Source organism: Mycteria americana, chromosome 8 (assembly GCF_035582795.1).
Source record: "Mycteria americana isolate JAX WOST 10 ecotype Jacksonville Zoo and Gardens chromosome 8, USCA_MyAme_1.0, whole genome shotgun sequence".
Taxonomy (NCBI): Eukaryota; Metazoa; Chordata; class Aves; order Ciconiiformes; family Ciconiidae; genus Mycteria; species Mycteria americana.
Window position 1 is genome coordinate 7,667,138 of NC_134372.1, and position 20,701 is coordinate 7,687,838.

The 20,701-nt window shown below is 64.8% G+C and overlaps 1 protein-coding gene across 2 annotated transcripts; it reads left to right on the forward strand.

Moving 5' to 3' along the window:
• The first annotated feature begins 4,335 nt into the window (after positions 1 to 4,335).
• SYNPO (synaptopodin) lies at positions 4,336 to 20,098 on the forward strand. 2 transcript variants are annotated; one of them, XM_075509462.1, is made up of 4 exons: positions 4,336 to 4,454; positions 4,969 to 5,737; positions 15,037 to 16,916; positions 18,238 to 20,098. In XM_075509462.1, the coding sequence occupies exons 2-4, from the start codon at positions 5,275 to 5,277 to the stop codon at positions 19,015 to 19,017; spliced, it is 3,123 nt and encodes a 1,040-aa protein (XP_075365577.1). In that variant the 5' UTR covers positions 4,336 to 4,454; positions 4,969 to 5,274; the 3' UTR covers positions 19,018 to 20,098. The 2 variants fall into 2 exon arrangements, with proteins under 2 accessions (XP_075365577.1, XP_075365576.1); XM_075509461.1 differs by lacking the exon at positions 4,336 to 4,454 and adding an exon at positions 4,501 to 4,755.
• The last annotated feature ends 603 nt before the right edge of the window (positions 20,099 to 20,701 follow it).

The following is a 20,701-nucleotide window of genomic DNA, read 5'->3' on the forward strand; positions in this document are numbered from 1 at the left end:
GGGCTGCGGCTGTCCTCATCCTCAGGGATGCAGCAGCTGAAGCTGAAGTCAGGGTCCAAGATAAGCAAAGGGCAGGACAGGCTGGGACCTGCCCCGCGCAGGGCTGGGCCGTGCAGCTGGGGCGCAGGCAGCTCCCGGGAGGCTCCGGATGGGACCCCCAGGTCAGATGGCCCCATTAGGGATGATGCGGGGGGGTAGATTGACTTCTGGACCCAGCCAGGAGGGCTGAGCAAGGTCAGCGTCGCTCCGCTGGCGTGCACAGGCTGATGTTCAATGGATGTAAATCCCCACGGAGCATCGGGGTTTGCTGAAGCCCCCCCACCAGCCCGGGGCTGGGAGGTGGTTTGAACGGCGAGAGGAAGGGAGCAGGTTTGCTGAGTGCCGTAACCCGACAAAAAGCAACCCCGGGAGCTGGGGCGGTGGAGCGGGTGCAAACACCCACCAGGGTTTGGTATGGGATGTTTGTGCTGGGGTACAAAATGCATTTCACCCCAAGTCCAGCCCAGCCTGCACCGTGCTGCCCTCCAAGGGACCAGCATCCGCCCCCATAGCCCGCTGTCCTCCACCCCAGCCCGCTCTCAGCCTCCTCGGTGCCTGGGAGCAGAGAGGTGAGCTGCCCAGGGGGACTCCCGTCCTCCCTGAACCGCAGAGGGACAAGCCCAGAGCCCGCGTGAGGAATCACGCAGCGGTGCAAAGGGGTGCAGAGCGGTGCAAGGGGATGCAGAGCAGCCCCTGCGGCCACATCCAGCCCTTGCTTCCAGCGTGGGGTGGAGGAGGGAGGGGACATGGTCCAGCTGTCCAGGATGCCGCAGTCCTCCTCTTCCCTTGCTCTGTTCACCGCTTAGTAAGGACAATTCCTCTGGTGCCCCGCAGCCCCCGTGCCGTCCTCGGGCGTTCCTCCTGCTGCTTCTCCCTGCCAGCTGCGGGCAGGGGACGAGGGCGCAGCTCGGAGTGGGCACACACGTGCTGGGACCAGCAGCCCCATGTGCCCACAGGCAGGCTGGGGCATAGGGGACCTCGGGGGTCGCATGGGGACAAGCACTCAGGAATGTTGTTTTTTTCATCCCGGTTTCCGTCAAGGTAGTAAATCAGCGCTGCAAAAGGCTTTTGTTTTCCCCAGCACGCTGTCGCTGCTGTGCCTGCCAGCCCCTGCCTCGCCTGCAGGAGCCAGGATCCTTGCCCACACTCCCAGGGCTCGCTCTGGGGACAGGGTCCGTCCTGGCCTGGCGAGGCTGGGGACCTGTCATGCCAAGGGAGGTGGCCCGGCACCTCCTCTCTCAGCCTGGCAGGGATTTCCAGGGAAGCAAACACATCACATCCCAGTTCCCTTGAGCCCCTTCCCTGGGTGCTGGACCCCCGCAGAGAGCCCTTGGCCCCTGCAGAGAAGGGTTTTCTCCATCCATCCTGCGCAGCCCAGCGCGTCCCTCCCGCTGCCGTCCCCTCCCTGCTGAGAGCGGTCCCGGTCTCCCACGGAAGGATGTCGGGGTGTCACGGGGTGACACCGAGCTGGCCCCAGCCCTGCAAGGCTTTGGGGTCTGGCGGCGGGGTCCTCATGCAGGGGGGTCACCCCGCAGGCAGCTCGGCCGTGCCTGCTCCCAGCACGCGGCTTGGCAGCACATCCCGGCCAGGTACCCGGGGAGCCGGGGGGATATTGGATTGCAGCAGATGGGGGGTCTGGGCACAGGGTGACCCAGGCAAGGCTCCAAATGCCGCTGGGTGACAGCTAGACCGCAAAGACGTCTCCCGTATCAGCTGCGGAGGCAGCGCTCCCTTAAAGAAACACGGGCCCCCCCGGGGACGGTTGCCCTTTGGGGATGCGACCCGGGCTCCTTGCCCCGTGCGGTGCCACGGGGGGAAGGTGTCACGGGGCGGGGGGAAAGTGCCACGGGGGGGAAGGTGCCCATGTCCCCCGAGGAGACATTCAGCTGCTGGCACAGGAAAGGTGTGAAGATCCCCAGATGTATACGTTGCAGCTGGGCTATTTTGGAAAGGGACGGAGCCAATCTTGTGACCGGAGCTGGGGACGGCAAGTCTGGACAGCGGGGTCCTGCCTGAGTGACAGCGACCCGCTGCCTGACCTCGGGGAAACCCGAGAGCCCCTGCTGTGCTGGGGACAGCTTTCGCACCCCTTCCCACCCCCGTCCCGGCTTGTTTAAGGATGATGAAAAGCAAGTGTTGGGCAGCGATGCGGCTGGGGACAACACGGGAAACCGGGGACAGAGCCCAGCCTTGGGTGCAAATCTGACCCCCACTCTACGACATCCCTGTGGCCGGGCCACCTGCGGTCCCCAGGGCTGTCCTGGAGGTGCACCCCATTTTTTTACAGCTGTGCCACCTCCTGCCCCTGCGCTGTGGCTGGGACAGGGCCAGCCCAGGCCACCGCGGTCCCCCGGGTCCCCCCGGGCGGGTGCCGGGAGCAGACGGAGACGAAGACTTTCTGCAGGCCCCGTCTCCTCCGGGTTCGGCAGCCTGAATGCCAGCAACGCCTGCCAAAAATATTTGTGTGGGAGGTGGAAAGTTAACTTTAGTTTTCCTTTTTTCAATGGTGGGGGGGTGGCAGGGTGTGAGAAAGGCAGGCAGGGGGGCTGTGCATCACCCGCCAGCGAGTGGGCAGGGAAAGATAGCCGAGCAAAAGGTCTCCCTGCCGCCAGATTTCAGCACTTTGTAAACTGAAGGATTTATTATTTTTTTTATTCTTCCCTCCCCTGGCACCATTTTGCAGCTTCTCGTAGGGACTCGCTGCTGCCGGGGAGTGCGAGGTGCTTCCCCGGGGGGCACGGCTGGGCAGCGGCTTGTTGGGGCTGTGAGCTGGGCACAGCGCCCGGCTTGAGCATCCCTTGCTCCCCAGTTTGGTGCTGCACCTCTGAAATAGTCCCCAAAATGACCCTCATGCCCCTTTACAGCCTCATTCTGCAGGCGGGGGTCCGCACAGGCGGGCGGTTGTTATCTCAGCCTGGTTTCGTGGACGCGGCTGGCGACGCTGCTCCTCTTTGCCGGTGCAGTGACGCACCCGGGGCATATATACCCACCCTACCCCGCCGGTCTTTGAGCAGACAGGATCAGCCCCGCAGCATTTGCTAGAGATGCACGTTACCTATAAATATTCCCTTCCTGTGCTGCTTGCAGAGCCCAAGAGCCGTGTCCTGGGGGGAAGGCGGCCACTCGGCCGCAGCTCTGCCGCCGTTCCCCCACCGCAGTGCCGGGCTCAGACTGGCCCCCAGTGAGGCAGCAGATGTGTCACTCGCTATTTTGGCAGCGTGGGCGGCCCCGTCCCCGCGGCGTGTCCTCAGGGAACGCCGCTGCTCGGGTCTCGCCAAGGAGGGGTTTGCCCGGGGAACGCCGGGATCGTGGGCGCCTGTCCCCGGGATATGCCCATCTGCAGGAAGCGTTCCCGAAATGGAAGGGGGTGGCTTTGGGAGATGGTTTTCAGGGTACAGTGGGCTCGCCCAGCAAACGTCAAGGCAGCTCCGGTGTAGGATGGGCGGGAATCGTGCCGCCCGAGAAACCTTCTCCCTACGGATGCGGCGAGGGGGTGGGAGCGGGGAGGTGGCAGAGCTGCTCCGAGAGGATCTCTGCTGACCCGGGCTGGGCTGGGGCTATTTTCGGCAACTTTCTCTTTGTCCTCGTTTGAGATAAGCCAGCTCCCTCCAGCTCCCACAACTTGCCATGTTTCTAAGGAAAGATGTGGGTGGCTTCCTGCAACTATTGGGGCCCCCAGTCGCATAAAGAGCAGGGTGAGATTCCTTTTTCAGAGAGAAATATTGAAATTTTCCCCCCCAGGATCTCCTTACAAATCAGTGTTGAATAATTGCAGCAGAGCAGCGAGGCAGGAGGAAGGATTTCAGAAAGGGCAGAAGATTTCCTTTGGGCATTCTCAAAAAAATGCAGCCTTGTGTTTGGGAAATGCCCGAGTGCCTGTTCAGCAGCAAAGCTTTCACTGGCTGTTTTCAAATCTGCCTTCGCTTCCAAAATAACCTCGCTAAGGTGTCTATTCCTGCAGGGTCTATTCCTGCCTGAGCTCAACCTGTGGCATTGACCTAGTGCGTTTTCTTATTTCACTGAAAAATCTTGCAATAACTCAGGGAGGGTTTTGGGTCGAGCAGAATCCTCTTTTCCTCCTCGGCTGGCTCTTAGGCTGGGGGATCCATCAGGGTCCGTGTGCCGTGGGCTCTGTGGGTCTCCCAGCAGCAGCGGTGCCCAGCGGGTGCTTCCCTGGGACCCAGCCTTGCAGCCGGCGCGGCTGGGCGATGCTGCGCGGAGCAGCTGCGGAGGACTCACGGCACAGGAATTTCCCCTGTACGCTGTAACCCGTATCCTGCCCCGGGAGCGACGACATCCCCCTCTCCCAGCCGATACCTCGCCTCTCGGCTGTGTCGGTGCGCGCATTCGTCATTCGGCAGGATTTATGCTCTGCGGAGGGGAAGTGGGTCTGTCTGCGCTTGTCCCGGCACCGCGTGAGTCACTCAATGGTTAAACGCGGCTTTGTTAGCTGGATGCTGGGAATTTCGCTTTCCAGCATGATGGAGGTGGGAGCCAGAGCTCCTGCTAACCCTGAGCAACCCCCCCGTCTGCAGGGAACGGGCTTCTTCCCCGAATGCTCCCACCTCCTGAACAGCAACCATCCCCCAGCGCTGGCCACAAACGGGGGTCTCTGTGCCCACATCTGGGCTGCTAAAGCAAAGGGAGCCGGGCACCGTGCTCCGGCCCTGGGCACTGCCTCCGGGGTGATGACAGTTGGGCAAGGGTGCTGGCATGGTAAGCGTGGCACTGGGGGGGGCTGCTGGGGTGGGGGGCATTTCCAAATGAGCTGGTAAGGAGTGTTTGCATCTCAGGGGGTCCTTCCTCGTGGGGAGTGGTGCTGGGGCTGGAGCCCAGGCTGGGGACGCCAGGAGCTGCTCCGCTGGCTGCAGCCAGAGGAAATCAGTGCGTGCACAAGCATCCCCAACACTCCCCCTTCCCTTCGCACAGGTCTTTAGACGCTGCTCCTCTGCCCGCCTGGACAAGAGAAATTCCCGCAAAATCCTCCTTGGCGACGTGTGTCCTCCAGGCAAATCCCTGCGGCTGGGTCTCCGAAAGCTGCCCACTCCCGTGGTGTCGTGCCCGGTCCTCCTGCCTGAAAGAGGAGTAAAGCTGGGCTTGCGCCCGGCACGTGGCCATCTTCCCTCTTGGATGCTGCCCGTGCTCCGAGGGACGCTGCCGGGGAGGAGCCAGCCCCCCGGCCATGCGGAGCAGGTTTGAAAGGCCCTGGAGTGCCAGCGAAGGAAAGCGGCAAAGATGCTGAAGGCAACGCTCCGGCAGCCCTGCCTGCAAACCCAGCCCGGCTGCCCCACACCCGGCGAGGCCGTGCAAAACCCGTGTGTCTGTGGGGCGGCCGAGGGGGACACCGGCTGTTGGCAGGAGAGGGGGAGCAGAGGGAGGCAGAGGTGCCGTCAGCTCCGGGACGCTCCTGCCTCCGAGCCGGTCGAGCAGCAGGGATGGACGGGGCTGCTGGGAGGGAATGCAAGCGGGAGCTGCCAGCGGGAGCCCGGGGGGCTCAATGGAGATGCGCCGGGTCCCACATTGGACAGCAGCAGCCTGGCCTCGGCGGCTGAGCCCGCAGCCCCCCCAAAATTCCCCGGCTCTGCCCCAGAGCTGCCCCCCACAGCAGCCAGCCCCGTGGCCAACCCCAGCCAGGAGTGGAAAGTGGTGAAGATCCAACGGGTCCTCGTCAACCCCGCCAGCGAGCCGAGGAAAACGGGTAAGAGAAACCCCCTTTGGCCACCGTCCCACACCCCGAAAAGCACTGCTGTGATCCCAGTGCCCAGCAAAGCGGTGGGAACGCCTGGCTCTTCCCAGGGCGGGACCTCTGCTGGGTTAGAGGTCCCAGGCTCCCAGTGAGCTGCTGGGACTTTTTTAGCTTGAGATGATGTCTCTGGCCTTAAAAGTAAGGAGGAATCCGTGGCTTTTCTCGGGAGGGGGGTGGGAAGGCAGCGGGTGGGTTCCCGTGGTTTCCAAGAGCTCAACCAAACTCCAAGTGCAGCAGAAGCGGGGTGGGCTTCCCGGCCCTCACCCTGGCCTTGGGGCTCGACGGGACCCTGCCAAAAGTGGGGTGATCAGGGCCAGCTCTTGGGGTGCTGCCTGGGACAGGGACACGTCTCCCTGGTCGGTCTGGGCGGGGATGGCCAAGCATTCATTAGGTGGCTTGGAGCCATCTCTCTTTCAGCCCCTGGTTTAAAAATTAAGCGCTTTATTTCAGGCCGGTTGGTTCCTACAATGCTCTCTGCCATCACCTCGCTTCACAACCCTGTTTTGCAGCCGTTCCTCTCTGTGACTGTCCCTTCGGCCCCAGTGACACAAATACAGGCGCATATCTAGGGTTACCACAGTCGCTCCCATGCCCAGACCTCCCCACCCAGGGGAGATGCTCCCACAGGATTAGACCCATCCTCTTACAGACATTGGACCCATTTTTAAACCCTGCTTCCACCCTTCTTTCTATTTTGCTCCTGCCCAGCTGTTATCTCAGCTGCCATGCGGCGCCGGGGCAGGTGTGTCACTGTCCCCATGGGATGGCGTTATCGGATGCTGCTGCTCTGCTCAGAGCCTGGTTTTCCCAAAGCAGTCCCCAGGATGGGGAGGGACGGGACTGGCTGAGGATGCTCGACATAAACCTGGTGTCCAGAATCTGTCCCCTGCCTTTTTGGGGTGTCAGACGTCCTCAAAACCAGCGGCTCCCTGGATGGGACAAGGGCTGGGAAGCTCAGCCAAGCCCTTTGGCTCCCTGCTGCCGCAGCAGCTCCCCGGCCGTACGGGCGTCGTGTTTCAGGGCTCAGCACGCAAACCAGACGGACCCAAATAGTCTTCCCAGTTCTCACTCTGCTCTGGGATGGCAGATCTGCAGCGGGGAAAGGTCAGGCCTGACTCTGTCCAGGCTCAGCATTTTCCTAACCCGCGCCACCATCCAGCACTTTTGCTGCCAGCCTGGAATTTTAAAGTAACTCAACAGGTTTGTTGGAAAGAGTTTGTCTGTCCCGTTTCCTCCCCCTCCAAGTGAGATCACCACCAGCCGCTGCCTGCGGGACCCGTCAGACTTTCCAGAGCCTCCGGGCAGGATGTTGCTGAGGGTCCTGAGCGCCGGCAGCAGCGCCGGGACCTTGAGAAAAACCTGCAGGTTTGCGAAGGAGAGGTTTGGTCCAGAGCAGGGACGGCGGCAGAGGAGGGAGGGAAGGGCAGGTCCCTGCGCAGGTGGCATCGGAGCTGCCTCTGCAGCAGGGTGTTTGCAGGAGCATCCCCGGGAGGCGTCAGGGATTTGCTCCTCTTCTCCTTAGCTGGCTGGGGGTAAAATACACCCACTCCACCCCCCATGCAGCTCCTGCAAGAGAAAGGGGTGCATCCATCTGCACCCAAAATCGCACAGGGGTGGTCCCACGAGCTGGGAGCCAAGCAGGTGCCCCCCCAAGCAGTGCAGACCCACCCAGGCAGGTCCCGGGTGCCCCTTTGGTCCCCGTCCAGCAGCCCAAGGCCAGGCTGGCTGCTCCCAAATATCCGGCACAGCGGCCCGAGCTGGTTGGCACCTCTTGGGGCAGGCTGGGGAGCGCAGGAGCCCCGGGTAGAGGCAGCGGCTGGGAGATGCAGGAGGCAGGACTGGTTTCTCTGTCTGGTGTGCAAATAAACGGAAGGTTTCGCTCCCTGGGGGCTGCCGAGCCAGCGCCAGTCTCCCTCAAAAACCAGAAAAGCACAAAAAAGCAAAGGACAGGAAGAAAGGAAATTAGAAAGGCAAAAAATAAGGCCACGAGCTCATCCTGCGGTGTGGACAGGCGCGGGAAGGGGTTTGAGGCTGGTCCCACCCGCAGCAGTGCCCAGGAGCTCTGCGGCCCCAGTGCGAGCGGGGCGGTGGCGGTGGGAGGTGATGCTGGCTCCCCAGGAATCATCTCGCCCAGGACAGTAGTCCCCCCGTCACTGGGAGCAGACCACCTGTGGCAGAGGGCTTTCGGTGCTCTTCCCAGGGGGTCCCCAGGGTGGTGACACTGGTGCTGGATTTTTGCCCAGTTCCAAGTGCCCCAACTCTTTAGGCAGGGGGGAAACCAGCAGCAAGGGGAGGCCCTGCTTCCCCACCAGGTAAAGTGCTGCAGGTCCCCAGCAGTGCTGGGAGGAGGGAAAGGGGGTGAGGGGTGGGGTGGGGGGATGCTCGGGGCTGGGGTGAGGGGATGCGCAGAGCTGGGCAAGGGGGTGACCCAGGATGGGATAAGGGGATGCCCCGGGCAGGGTAAGGGGGTGCCCCAGGATGGGATAAGGGGATGCCCCAGGCAGGGTAAGGGGGATACCCCGGGCAGGGCAAGGGGGTGCCCCGGGCAGGGTAAGGGGGATGCCCCGGGCAGGGTAAGGGGATGCCCCGGGCAGGGTAAGGGGGTGCCCGACTGCTCTCACACCGGCCGCGGGCTCAGGGCGGACCCCGCCGGGACGGGAAGCGGCGGGCAGGGCCGCCGGGGGCAGCCGGGGCGGCGGGGCGGCTGCCGGTGCCGCCGGGGAGGGGGACCCGTCCCGTCCGGTCGGGCGGGGCGGGCAGGGGCAGGGGCAGGGGCAGGGGCAGGGGCAGGGCCGGCGGGACCCACCACCCCCCGGCCCCGGCCCCCGCCCGCCGCCCCCCCGGGCCCGCTCCGAGGGCGGAGCTGCCGCAACTTTCCTGCCCGCCGCCTCCTCCCCGGTGCAGTCGGGCTGCGAGGGGCGGCGGCGGCACCGGCACCGGCACCGGCACCGGCACCGGCACCGGCACCGGCACCGCGGGTAGGGCCGGGGCTGGGGAGGCGGCGGCTGCCCCCGGGCGGGGCTGCGGGGCTGGGGGTGCCGGGGGGCGGCGGGCAGCCGGTCGGGGGGGCCGGGGCAGGGACCGGGGGGTCGGGGGGTGCCCGTGCAGAAGCGGGGGGGCGGGTGGGAGCGCAGAGGGGGGCGACCGGGGGGGGCTGGGATCTGGGGATGTGCTGGGGGCTGGCAGTGCTCGGGGGGGGGCCGGGCGTGCACGCCCAGAACCCCCCGTGGGGTGCTGATGGTGGGCGAAGGGCAGGCGAGTGGAGCCGCAGGCAGCGCGGGGGGGAAACGAGGGCTGAGCGGGGTTTCTCTCTCGGTAAATCAGCCGGGCGGGTGTCGGTTCCCTCTGCCCACACCCGCGGGTCCCGCACGGAGCGTGGGAGGCACAGCGGGGGGACGTGGGGGGACGTGGGGGGACGTGGGGGTCCCCCCCGGGGCTCGGCGGGGTCGTACCTCCCAGCTCTGCAGAGCGTCTTCCCAGGCAATGTCCCCCGGCCCCCCCGGCGGGGACGTGTCCCCTTCCCTGGCCGTGCCACCCCACACTGGAGACACGAGGTCTGTCGCTCCGGCTTGGCAGCCAGCGGGATGGATCCCTTACGGGTTGTGCAAGGGACAGGCGAAGGCCCTGTTTCATCCCGCTCCCCTCCCCGCTCCGTCCATCCGACCGGGACGAGCCGAGCCAGATGACCTTCTCTGGCCAGGCCAGCGCCTCCGGCTCATGGCACCAGCTCGGCGGGGCTGTCACCGGGGCCCCAGCGGCCCGGGATGTGTCGCGGCGAGTCCGAGTGCCGGTGGGCATAGCGGGGCTGGGACTCACTTGCCAGGCGGGCTGGGGTCCCCGTGGTACCCGGCCATGGGATGGGCTGGCTCTGTTGCGTGCCAGGCAGATGGATGGCGGGGCAGCCCGGAGGAGGTCTGCCCAGCTCCAGCCTCCTTTTGCAAAGCTAAAAGCTTAATTTTGGCTGGCTGGGGGAAGGTGCTACCCCCACTTTTGCGGTAGCAGCTGCCTCTTCTTCCCCAGCACGGATGCACGCAGGGCTGGGGCTGCTCGCTGCATCCCCTCGGCTTGGCGTGCCCCAGGAAAGCGGGGCTGGGGCAGGGGCAGCCCGTCCATATTAAAGAGCAAACCCCCCCAGCCCCTCTTCCCCCTCCCCCCGGGTGGCAGATCGGCACCCCGGGGCTTGGTGCTTGGAGACTTCGGGGCCATTTTTGGCAGGATTTGGGTGCTGAGCGCCAGGCAAGGCTGGGACACGGCTGTGAGCCGGGAGGAGCATTGAGAGGCAAACAGCTCCAAATCCAGCAAAGCCCTTGTGAACAGAGCACAGGGAAAACTTGCAAGCGCATCGAATTTTCTTGCTGTGCCAGATTTTGTCACTGGCAAAGGCACCCGAGAGGAGAGGCCCAGCATGGTGCGCCCTGCCAGGCAGGCGAGGTTGCTTCCACCACAGCACCCACCGCTTGAGCCGGGGTTTTTCAGGTCTGCAGGGCCAGCATGGATAAAAACTTCATGGAGGTTTTATATCTGGGGTATAGGAGGGTTGGAAGCTGGGAACGAGGCAGAAAATTGTCATATTTTTATCCCTGTTTGAATCATATCTGTTTCTAGCTAGCTCGACTGCCTGTGTGTGCTACCCTCCTTGTTTTCCTAGCAGCAGATTATTTGGGATAACGCTGGGAGCTGGAGGGAAGCACAGGCTTAAATGTATGTGAGTTAGTGCGCACTACAAAAAATCCTGCACAGCTGTAGTTGGGGCAAAGGGCCAGTTGGCTTCTCTGCCAAAAAACCTGCTTACATTTCCTCGGTGTCCAAAGCCCTCAATGTTTGGGTGAAAACACTGGATTCCCCCTCCCCAGCACCGCCCGGCTGTAGATGTGCGTACGGGTTCGCGGCAGGGAGGTGGCGTGGCGGCGGCGTGCGTCCCTCCGGAGATGGGCTTTGTCTCGGTTTAATTCTTGGTTTTGCTGGTGGGATTTTGCCAGCGAGAGACGCTGTTTGGGTTGTCCCACAGCAGCCCAAGAAATGTTCGGAAAGGGGGAAAAGCACCTGCTGGTTATGGATGGCGGCCGCTGCGCTGTGCGAAGGTGGATTTGGGGTCTCGGGTCCGTGCTCTGCCTGGCCCTGGACAGCCCTGGGGCCGGTGGGTGGGCCGGTGGGACATCCTGAGCATCCTCCTGTGAGCTGGCCAAGGCGGGCGGCAGCGTTGGGATGGCCAAGCGTCCAAACCAGGAGCAGGCTAGGGATAGATTTTGGAGTCACCTGCCAGCCTTGAGTCCAAGATTTCACATGGCCTGTTGCATCCCACCGGCCTCACCGGCACTCTGATACCTCTTGGGTTCTCCATACGAGGACTTCTCACCGTCACGCCCGGTGCTTGCAGCCACCCAAACCTGCAAGGTGGCAGCTTCCAAGTCGCTGGTTTTCTTCATGTGACATCCCGGCCGCACCAAGACCAGCAACTTCCACTGAATCGTCTGCTCAGAGAGCCCTGGGGTATCTCCCCTCCCTGCAGTTTGGAGCCAAATCCTCATCTCATTCCAGCTTTTGGGGTGGGTGTCAGGGCAGGGAAGGCCACAAGCAGGGTCTGATACATCCTTCACCATCATTTGGGGTCAGATGGTGACGCCAGCCTTTGCTGGCTGGGCTTCAGGTGCTCTGCAGTAGCACTGTGCGGGGGGACCCATCCTTTGCACGGAAAGCTGAGCTGGAAGGAAATTTTTTTTCCCATCTGGCCAGGAGGGGAGCGCAACAAAAATGCCTTTCATCACCCTCGTCATCCTCGCTCTGGAGGAGAGAGCATAATACGTGCTGCGGGAAGGATGACTGACAGCTCGGTAAGAAGCTGTTAAGCCCTGCACTTGGGGGATATTGCTGGAAGTAACCCCTGGAGCAACAGGAAACCTACGGAGCAAGTGCCTATATAAATATATAGATAGACATCTATAGGCTCCTCTGGCTGGAGCTGAAGTGCATTGCACTGAAACAGCACTCGGGGGCTGTTGGCCGGCTGCTCGCGTGTGCCGGGAGCGCAGTGATGCTGTGGGGCACAGGGAGCATCTCCTTCCCCAGCATCCCTGGACCACAGGGCTGGGGGCTGCCGGGGGACCCCCCAACGCAGGGACGCGGCAGCGGAGAAGGCTGGTGGGGCTGGATTCGTTGCTCTGCGAAGAAGCCGGGACCTTTGGAGAGGGGAGACGTTTCCTTCCCAAAGGGCGGCGTGGTGGCAAGCCAGTGCGTGGCGTGGGAAGGAAGGAAGGAAGAGTGGAAGAGCGCGAGAAGAGCCGGTCACCCTTCGGATTTTGGACTGGACTCCTGTTAATGGGCGGAAGCCGGTTTCCAGTGCCGCGTGAGACCCGGGCGCCCTCGGCTGCGCATAGTTTTGTTTTCGCCTCCTCCCCGCGCCGCTCGGGCTGCCTTCAGCCCTGCACCCCTCCTCCTCTTCCCCAGCACCCGGACGTGCTCAGCACATTGAGCTCCCTCCCGCCTGCCTGGGGCCGGGGGAAGCACCCAGCCAGACCCACCCGAGGCTCCCCGGCTGGCAGGGGATGGTGGGGGAGGGTGAAGGGGTGTTCCCTGCGGCCGGGAGGGGAGCGAGGGGCGCAGGACCCACCCTGGGTGATGGCAGTCCCTCCGGCCGCCATGGCAGATGGCTAAAGGCTCTCACGCCAGGTCGAGTAACCTCGTCCTATGCTCAGACCGGAGGGAAGGAGGGAGGGAGGTGGTCCCTGCCGTTGGCTGGGGATGGGATATCACTCCGGGTTGAGCGATGACGAGCCACATTTGCAGCGGTGCCTGCAGAGCTGGGTTGCAGGGCTGCAGGGTCTGTCCGTCCGTCCGTCCTCTGGGCTGTGTGCGGCTGTGCAAGCAGGGCGGTGTACAGGGTTGTTCTTTGCGATTTCCTCTGGCCTGCCGGAGGCTTCGGTGCTCTCCATCTGTGTGATAAAAATTGAATGTGAAGAGCAATTATTGCCCCCCCATCTCCATTAGTACCCTGAGGGATTCATTTCCAGTGGGCTTGGGTGGAGCAGCCCGGGAATGGCAGGTACCAGCTGGGCAGAGGGGCTGCTGGAAGCACGTAGGGGATGGGGAGCCGCAAGGCGATGATGGGAGCGGATGCCACGTGGGGGATTTCAGGTGGGGGGCTCCCACCCGGCAGCACCCCTTGGCCTGGAGGGATGCCCGTGCCTAGGGTGTCAGCAAGGGATGGGGATACCTGGGGGAAAAATCCCGGGGGACAAATCCCAGTGCTGGTCCCGGCTACGCGGGAGTGTATCCGGCGGCTAGTCCAAGCAGGAACGGGCTGGCCAAGAGCTGAGTCATCCCTCCAGCGCAGAGGAGATCCCCCAAGGCCCCTCGGTTGCTGTTAAAAGGCAGTAGCAAGAGCGAGAGGCTGCGAAATGGCTCCGCTGAGAGCTCGGCTTCTTAGGCGGCCTCGGCCTCCGAGGAAGCAGGGATGCTCGGCTCGGAGCACGGATTTCGCAGACATCTGGAGCCTGTGGCTTATTTCTCAATGGCTCCTTGGCCGTATTTCTCCTCCGTTTCGGAGATAAAGGCAGCGAGGGTGACCCCGTGGAGCGGGAGCCGCAGTCCTGGCCACCCTCCAGCCAGCCCGGCCGGAGGAAACCGCGGTCCCGCTCTGTGCCGCCGCCAAAGCAAATAGAAATGGGGCGTTAAACAATGCCGGGCGCTAACCGGGGGAGATGCTGGCTGCCGGCATCGTCGCTGCGGACAGGCTCCTTGTCTCCAGGAGAGAGTTTCCACTGGCATCTCTGCCTCCTCTCCCCCGTGCCCAGCCAAAACCCTCCTGTCAAGCAGCCCGAAGGCTTCATCCACCCTTCTCCTCCTCCTCTCCGGCCCCTTCAGGGAGGCAGGGCCATCCTGCACGCCTTGGCGGTGCTGGGGCCAGGGCAGGGACTTGCTGGGTGCCGAGGGAGGCGAGAAGGATGAAGGGTGAGGAAGAGGAGGTGCCCAGTTTGCAGCAGCCCTCCTGCCTCGCCGTGGGCTTGCTGGAAGGATTTGGCTTAGTCATTCATCCCTTCCCTCGCTGGTAGGCTGAGCCACTGCTGAAAATATCCTGGAAGGCTCCCAAGCGGCACAGAAGGCAAGAAAATGAGAAACACATGAAGGAAGGGATGGGATGGGAAGGGAAGGGAAGGGGAGCGGGTGCTGTCGGTGCCCGGAGGATTGGGGCTTGGGGCGGGTGGCCCTGACCACCCACCTCCCTGCTGGGGCCAGAGCGGGGCACCCCATCACAGCCATGCCGGCAGCGCCTTTGGGGAGGGGCTGCACCCTTGGTGGGTGCTGGGGTGATGCTGTTGCTCCACACCGGTGTCTGTCCCCGAGCAGTGGCCTCGGCGGGGCTGGGGACGCTGCCCTTCCCACGGGCGCTTCAGGGCGCGCTTGTAGGAAATTGCTCACCCCGAGAAAATGCGTTCCCGGCAGCTCAACATCCTTTCGGCCTTCGGGAAGGGCCGGTGCCCTGACCTTTTGGCCAGCACACAAGAAGCCCAGCGGCACTCCGGCCACTCACCGCGGGGCTTTCGCTGGGCTTTTAGCACTTTGCTTTTAGCACTCGCGTAGGCTCCCGAGGCATGAGGTTGGTGCCTTGCTGCGGGCTGTGTCCGTGTCCGGCGGGTCGGGATCTGCACAGCTTCTGTTGGCTGCTGCCATCTCGCGTTGCTCCATAAATCGGTCCCCAGATGGGGCTGGCCACCGGCTTTGCCGAGAGATTATGGCGGGCTGGCATCTCCCTGCTGATGCTGGGTTTGCTTTCCTGCCCGCTCCGGGCTGAGCGTGCTGGGATTTGGGGCGAGGGGCCGGGGGACATGCGCTGGCCCCTTCCCTGCCCACTGCCTTTTCGAGCCGGGGCCAAAACCTTGTGAGCTGCAACCTGAGATCTGCCGAAGCCCTTGGAGAAATTCCTTTCCCATACGGTCACCGCGGCGGGACGGGAGGAAAGGTCCTGAGTGCCCCTGGGTGTCCCTTGGGCTGTGCTATCTGTCCCCCCAGCATGCAGAGCTGCAGCTCAGCGTCTCGGCATGGGCCGCGCTGCATTCCCATCACCCCCGGACTACGATATCCCCCCCGCCGCGTACCCCAGCCCCGGAGCGTCCCTTCTGCCTTCCCCCAGCTGCCGGGGAAGGAGCTGGGGTGCCGAGGGAGACCTGGAGGAAGGGCTGCCAGTCCTGGACAGGGAGGGCTGGGGTCCCACGTCCCCGCTGATCCCCCCTAACTCCCCTCTCCCCCCTGCCCAGGTCTCTCCCGCAGCGCCAGCCTCTCCGAGAAGGAGCTGAAGGAGGCGAAGGCGCGGAGCCGGAGGATCGCGGCGCAGCTCACCACGGCACCCGGCCCCAGCTCCAAGGGCGTCCTGCTCTTCAACCGCCGCAAGCAGCGCGTGGACGGGCTCGCCGGGGCCGGGCATGGCGGGGGGCTGCCGCTGAGCCCTGCGCCCCGGCCTCGGCAAGCAGCCATGGAAGAGGGCGAGGGGCAGGGGGCAAAGCCGGAGCCCAGCCAGCCTGGCACCCCGGGAGAGGAGCCGTGCCGGAGGCCGCCTGCCGAAGCCCAGCAGGTCCCGCTTAGCATCTACCTGAAGGAGAACATGGCATCGGCTGCCGCCAACGGCGTGCAGGAGCGGGCTGCCGGCGGGATGGAGAGTGGGACGGGGGGGCTCGGGGATGCGGGAGCCCCTGCGGGGCCGAGCGCGGCGGCTCTTGCCCTGCCGCAGAGCCCCGAGAAGGGGAAGAACGGCGAGGTGCCCGGTGAGGTGCCCAGCGCGCCGGCAGGGACAGCCACAGGGACGGCATCCCCGGCCAGCCGGGAGCAGAACGGGGCGCGAAGCCGGCAGTACTACGAGGTCCATCTCACCCTGGCCAAGCCCAAGCCCGTGAAGAACCGGACGGCCAGACCCTTCGGCACCCAGGCGTCCCCCACCAGTGGCCAGCCCGCGGAGGGACCCCCCGCTGCTGAGCTGCCCCCGCCGCCCACCTATGCGGAGACCCTGAGCAGCCCCCCACCGCTCACCCGTGTCCGCTCGCCCCCCGCCTACTCGGCCCTGTACCCACCCCGGGAGCAGAAGATGCTGCCAGGTCCCCCCCTGGGCTGCGGGGTGAGCGGACCGAACCCCCTGCCCAAAACGGGGATCCTGGAGGAGTCGGCCGCCCGGAGAGCCGGCAAAAAGTCCATGTTCACTTTTGTCGAGAAGCCGAAGCTGGGCCCCAACCCCGATCTGCTGGACTTGGTCCAGAGTGCGGACAGCAGGAAGAAGCAGAAGGAGCAGGGGGAGCCCGGTGCCGAGGACGAGCCCTTTGCCCTCGGGGCTGAAGCCGCCAACTTTGTCCCCAACAGAGCAGCCAGGGGCGGGCAGCACCTCCCACCGGCCGACGATGCTCCGGCGTGGTCCTCCTGCCTCAAGTCCCCCACCATCCAGCCCAAGCCGAAGCCGCAGCCCAGCCACAACCTCAGCGAAGCGAGAGGGAAGGGGGCCGAGCTCTTCGCCCGCCGGCAGTCCAGGATGGAGAAGTTCATCATCGAGGCTCCCTCCCAGCCCGAGCTGCTGCGGTCCCCGTCGCCCACCATGTCCCTGCCTCCCTCCTGGAAGTACGACGCCAACGCTTGCCTGTCGCCCATGGTCTCCAGACACCCCTCCAAGAGTCCCTCCAGGCCCTCCAAAACCCCCCCGGCATCTCTGTATGGCAGCAACCTGATGGAGAATGAGGTCTCCCAGAAAGAGCTAGAGATCTCCAAGCACCAGCCCTACCAGCTCCAGTCTTCGCTCTTCATCCTCTCCCCATCCAAGGGGCCAGCGAGGTCCATGCCCCGGGAGATGCCTCCACCTAGACCCTCTCTTCCTGATGCCTACCCCTACCCCCAGCAAACCTCCTGCCTGACCTCTCCGTTGCCTCCTTCCCCAATTTGGCATGCCCCCGCTGTGCCCGGCGCCGGCCAGACCACCTCCAGCCCCTTCCCCGGCGCTGCTGGGGCTCTGCCCCTGACTCACGGCAGCCGTGCCGGTCCCGGAGCCCCGACTGAGGTGCTGCTGGCCACCCCATGCCGCCTGCTGCCGCCCCGAGCGAAGGGGGGCTTCCAGGCCCCCCGGCCTTCTTACTCCACCAGGAATGCCGGCATCGAGCCGCAGGTGTGGAAACCTTCTTTTTACTACAAGTAGCGGTGGTGGAGAGAAAAACATGGGGGTTTTAGGCTTCCCTCCGCCGGCCAAGTCCTCCCTAAGTGCTCACGGGTGTGCCAAAAGCCAAACCAACCACAAAAAAGGGGGAAAAAAGAAAAGGAAATAGAAAAAGGAAGTAGCTGTGAGGCTGCAGTGCCGGGACCATGGGTGAGACAGGCGCTGCCGAGCCCCCGATGTGCTGGGAGCCGAGGGGTCCCGGGGAGGCGGCAGGAATCGGGGGCGTAGAGCCCCCAGGATCCCAAAGAGCTGTCGGAGCCTGCCCATCCCGCAGGACTGCTGGCACTTTCTCTCTTCTCTCGCCTGGAAACTGTATGGAGCATCGCATCTCTGGCTCCGTCCTTTCCTTGCCTCCTGCCTTTCCAGCTCTCGTAGCTGGCAGCTGCCGGCTCTGCCCGCTCACCTGCACCCCCTCTGTCCTGCCGGCTCCCATCGGCCTCCTACCAAAGCAAACCCAGAGGGGACACACCGCCTTTCCGCCTCACTGTGCCTGCTCCTGTCTCTTTTGCTGCTCCTTCAGGATCTGTCCTCGTTTGCTTCCACGCCACGGAGGAGAGCCACATCCCTGGGGAACGGCAGAGCTGGGGACACCGCGGGGTCCCTGTCCCTCCCCACGCTCGGTGCTGGAGCTGGGGACGGGCAGCGCTGCTTGGCACAGCCGGGAGCGAGGGATGTGCCGGGCAGAGGAGGGCAGGGCCAGCTCGGCGATGCTCAGCCCGGTGCTCGTGGTCCAGCCGTGCCTCTGCCCGTCCCTTGCTCCCGCTGCTCTCCCCACGGTAACGAGTTGCCTTTCGACTGTGCTTTTATTTCTCCTGCATTTTTCTTTTTTTCCCCCCTCTTTCTGAATACACTCTCTGCGCTGTCAGACCTGGCTCTTCTCTTTCCTGGCTGGGGAGCAGCTGCTGGGCGATGGACCCCTGCGGCAGCGCAGGGGGGGCCTCCGTGCATCACCCGGAGGGAGGCTTTAGGAAGCTGCAGGTAGTGAGAGGTCCTGGGTCATATTTTGGGCAAGGATGATTAATTGCAGGCTCAGCCTGCCCCGACCCCCTTGGCTGGTGAGGGGGTGCAGAGGGAAATGCATCATTTGTTGGGGGGGGGGGGGGAGGGGGGGGCCCTTGCAGGGGGTGCAATGCACAAGGATGCATCCCCAGTTCCCACAGGGCTGAGCCAGCACGGAGCTCGCCCCAGCCCCAATCCTGCCCCTGTCCCTCTGCTCTGCCCCCTTCATCCCCCCGAGGGGTGCCGGCACTAACCCGCTCTCTGTCCCCTCCAGGAAAGGCGGCCGTCCCTCCCCGCCTCGCCCACCTGGACGTCCCGGCTGGCGCGGTGCCCGGGCAGCCTGGACGGCTGGGCCAGCCCGGCCTCGGTGCCCGAGCTGGACGAGGGACCCCCCACGTCCCCTCCGTGGAGCGAGAGGTCCCTGTCCCCGCTGCGGCAGGACGCTGACCCCCGGGCCAGCCGGCAGATGCAAGCCCGGCTCGCCAGGAACATCATCAACGCTGCCCGGAGGAAGAGCTCCTCTCCCAAAGCCGTGGGGCTGGACGGCTCCCGGCCCTTCACCCCCATCCCCGCCGGCCCCCCCAGCCTGCCCCAGTCCCCCCGGCCAGCGCGGCCGGAGAGCTCCAGAGCCCGAGCGCCGCAGGCTGCCAGCAGTGTGCCGGGGGGCCTGGGCAGCCCCTCGCCCACCCACAAAAGCCCACTGCGATCGCCCCGGGCAGACGGCCCCCAATTTTGTGCCTCCCCAGGGATGCCCCGAGCCACCTGGGCAGAGGGTCGCCGGCTCCTGCTGCCACCCGGTGTGTCCTCCTGCCCCGTCCCCGGGCTGTCCCCCAGCCCCAAGAGCCCCCTGCCATCCCCTGTGGTGGGCGGGCGGTCCCCGGCCAAGCGCTGCACCTCCCGGTCCCCGACGGACTCGGACGTCTCCCTCGACTCCGAAGACTCGGGGGCCAAGAGCCCGGGCATCCACAGCTTCAACCTCTGCCCCCGAGGCTGGACCGGCAGCCTGCGGCTGAAGCCAGGGGGGCTTCCCTCGGGGGCCCCCTGCACCTCCTAGACAAGCCGGCCCCGGCCAGGCCACCCTCTCCCCGGTCCCACCAGCCCGGGCGATGCCACCCGCTGACCACCCCACCGGGAACACCCCAACCCTCGGGGCTGAGGTCCCCAAAAAACGGTGTCCCCGCTCCCCGGCGGAGCTGCCGTGGCCCCTCGGCGTGCCGGTGGGGTCAGGTGCCTCCCGCCTGCCCGCCGTCCCGTGGCCCCGCGCTATTTTTACCGCCCTAACCTTTCGGGGCAGGACTGCGTGGTCAGCAGGCAGAGCAGGCAGAGCCGGCAGCGGGGGGAGCCAGCCCCCCAGCACAGCCCCCTCGCTCCGCAGCGCTGCACCACGGAGCAGGAATGGGGACGGGCTCAGTGGTCCCCTGCAAGCCCCCTGTCCCCAGCGCCGGGGTGCCACAGACCCCAGCACCCCGCAGCTCTGCTTTCCCGGGTGGCACGGCCGGTGCCGCTGCCCGCGGGGTCGTGGTGTGCCCAGCAGGGGTGGGCAGTGCCGAGGGGGTGCCGCGGCCAGGGCACCCTCTCCCAGCCTCCAGATCTGGCTGTTTGCAACTGAAACCAGATTTTGAGGAGGAAAAGTTTTTTTTTTTTTTTTTTTATTCTAGCCCCCAGCCCCCCAATTCTTCATTGCCTTATTTTTTTACTTCTGACCCCTTCTCAAAGAAATTCCCCCAAATCCTTCCCTGGTGACCAAAAAGAGAGCCAAAGTTATTTATTGCCACGTCAAGGGGACCGTTTACAGGTGCCCTCCCGCCCTGCCCAGGCAAAGAAGGACAGCCCCGTCCTGTACCCTGTCACCGTCCCCATTACCAGGCTCACCCCATCCCTGTCCTCACCCCTGCGGGATGGAGGGACACAGGGGGACAGGCAGGCGCTGTGGCAGCCAGGGCGGGTGGGAGGAGGTGGGGGCTGGGGGGGGGGCCGAAGGAAGTGGTACAGGTTGCAGAGGGTTTGAAGGAGGTGTCAGTGCAGGAGGCGATGCTGAGAGTGTCTCGGGGACAAGCCGGTGTCCCCATGGGGAGCCCTGCAAGGGGCTGGGGGGGTGGGCAGAGGCTCCATGAGAGCAGCAGTGTCGGAGGGAGGCTCGGGGTCGGGGGGGGGGGGGGGGGGGGGTGATGGGGAGAGGAGGGCGTCAGGGTGGACACAGTTACGTGGCAGAGCCTGGGGAGAGCAGTGGGTGCCCAGGAAGGCAATGGGTCCCCAAAGCACTTGTCCCCACCCAGGGGTGAGCAGGAGCCAGCTGGGGTGCCAGGAGATGCTACGGCAGTGACAGCAGCCACCCGCCCAGGGGACGCAGCCTTAGTGCTGGTAAGACCAGCACCGAGAAAGGAGGATGTGTTTGGGCTGCCGGGGCTCTGGCACGTTCCCCATTCAGGGAGCCCCTGTCACCCCTTCCCTTTCCCTGGGACGCGCCGTCACAGCCAGCCCATCCCTGTCCCCTGGGGTCCCCCCACCCTGCAGCCTGCCCTTCCCAGGACACAGCCCCCCCCCCTCGCTCCACCAGCCACGACGACCCGCCTTCGCCACACAGTTGTATACCCAGCTCAGAAATAAACTGCCATTATCCCAGCCTGCCTGGCCTGCCTGCTCCGATCCGTCCCTGAGGTGGTTGGGGCACACATGGCACATGGCCGCCTCCTGCCGCTGCTGCACAGCCACAGTCCCGGTCCCCAAGGGTCAGCCCT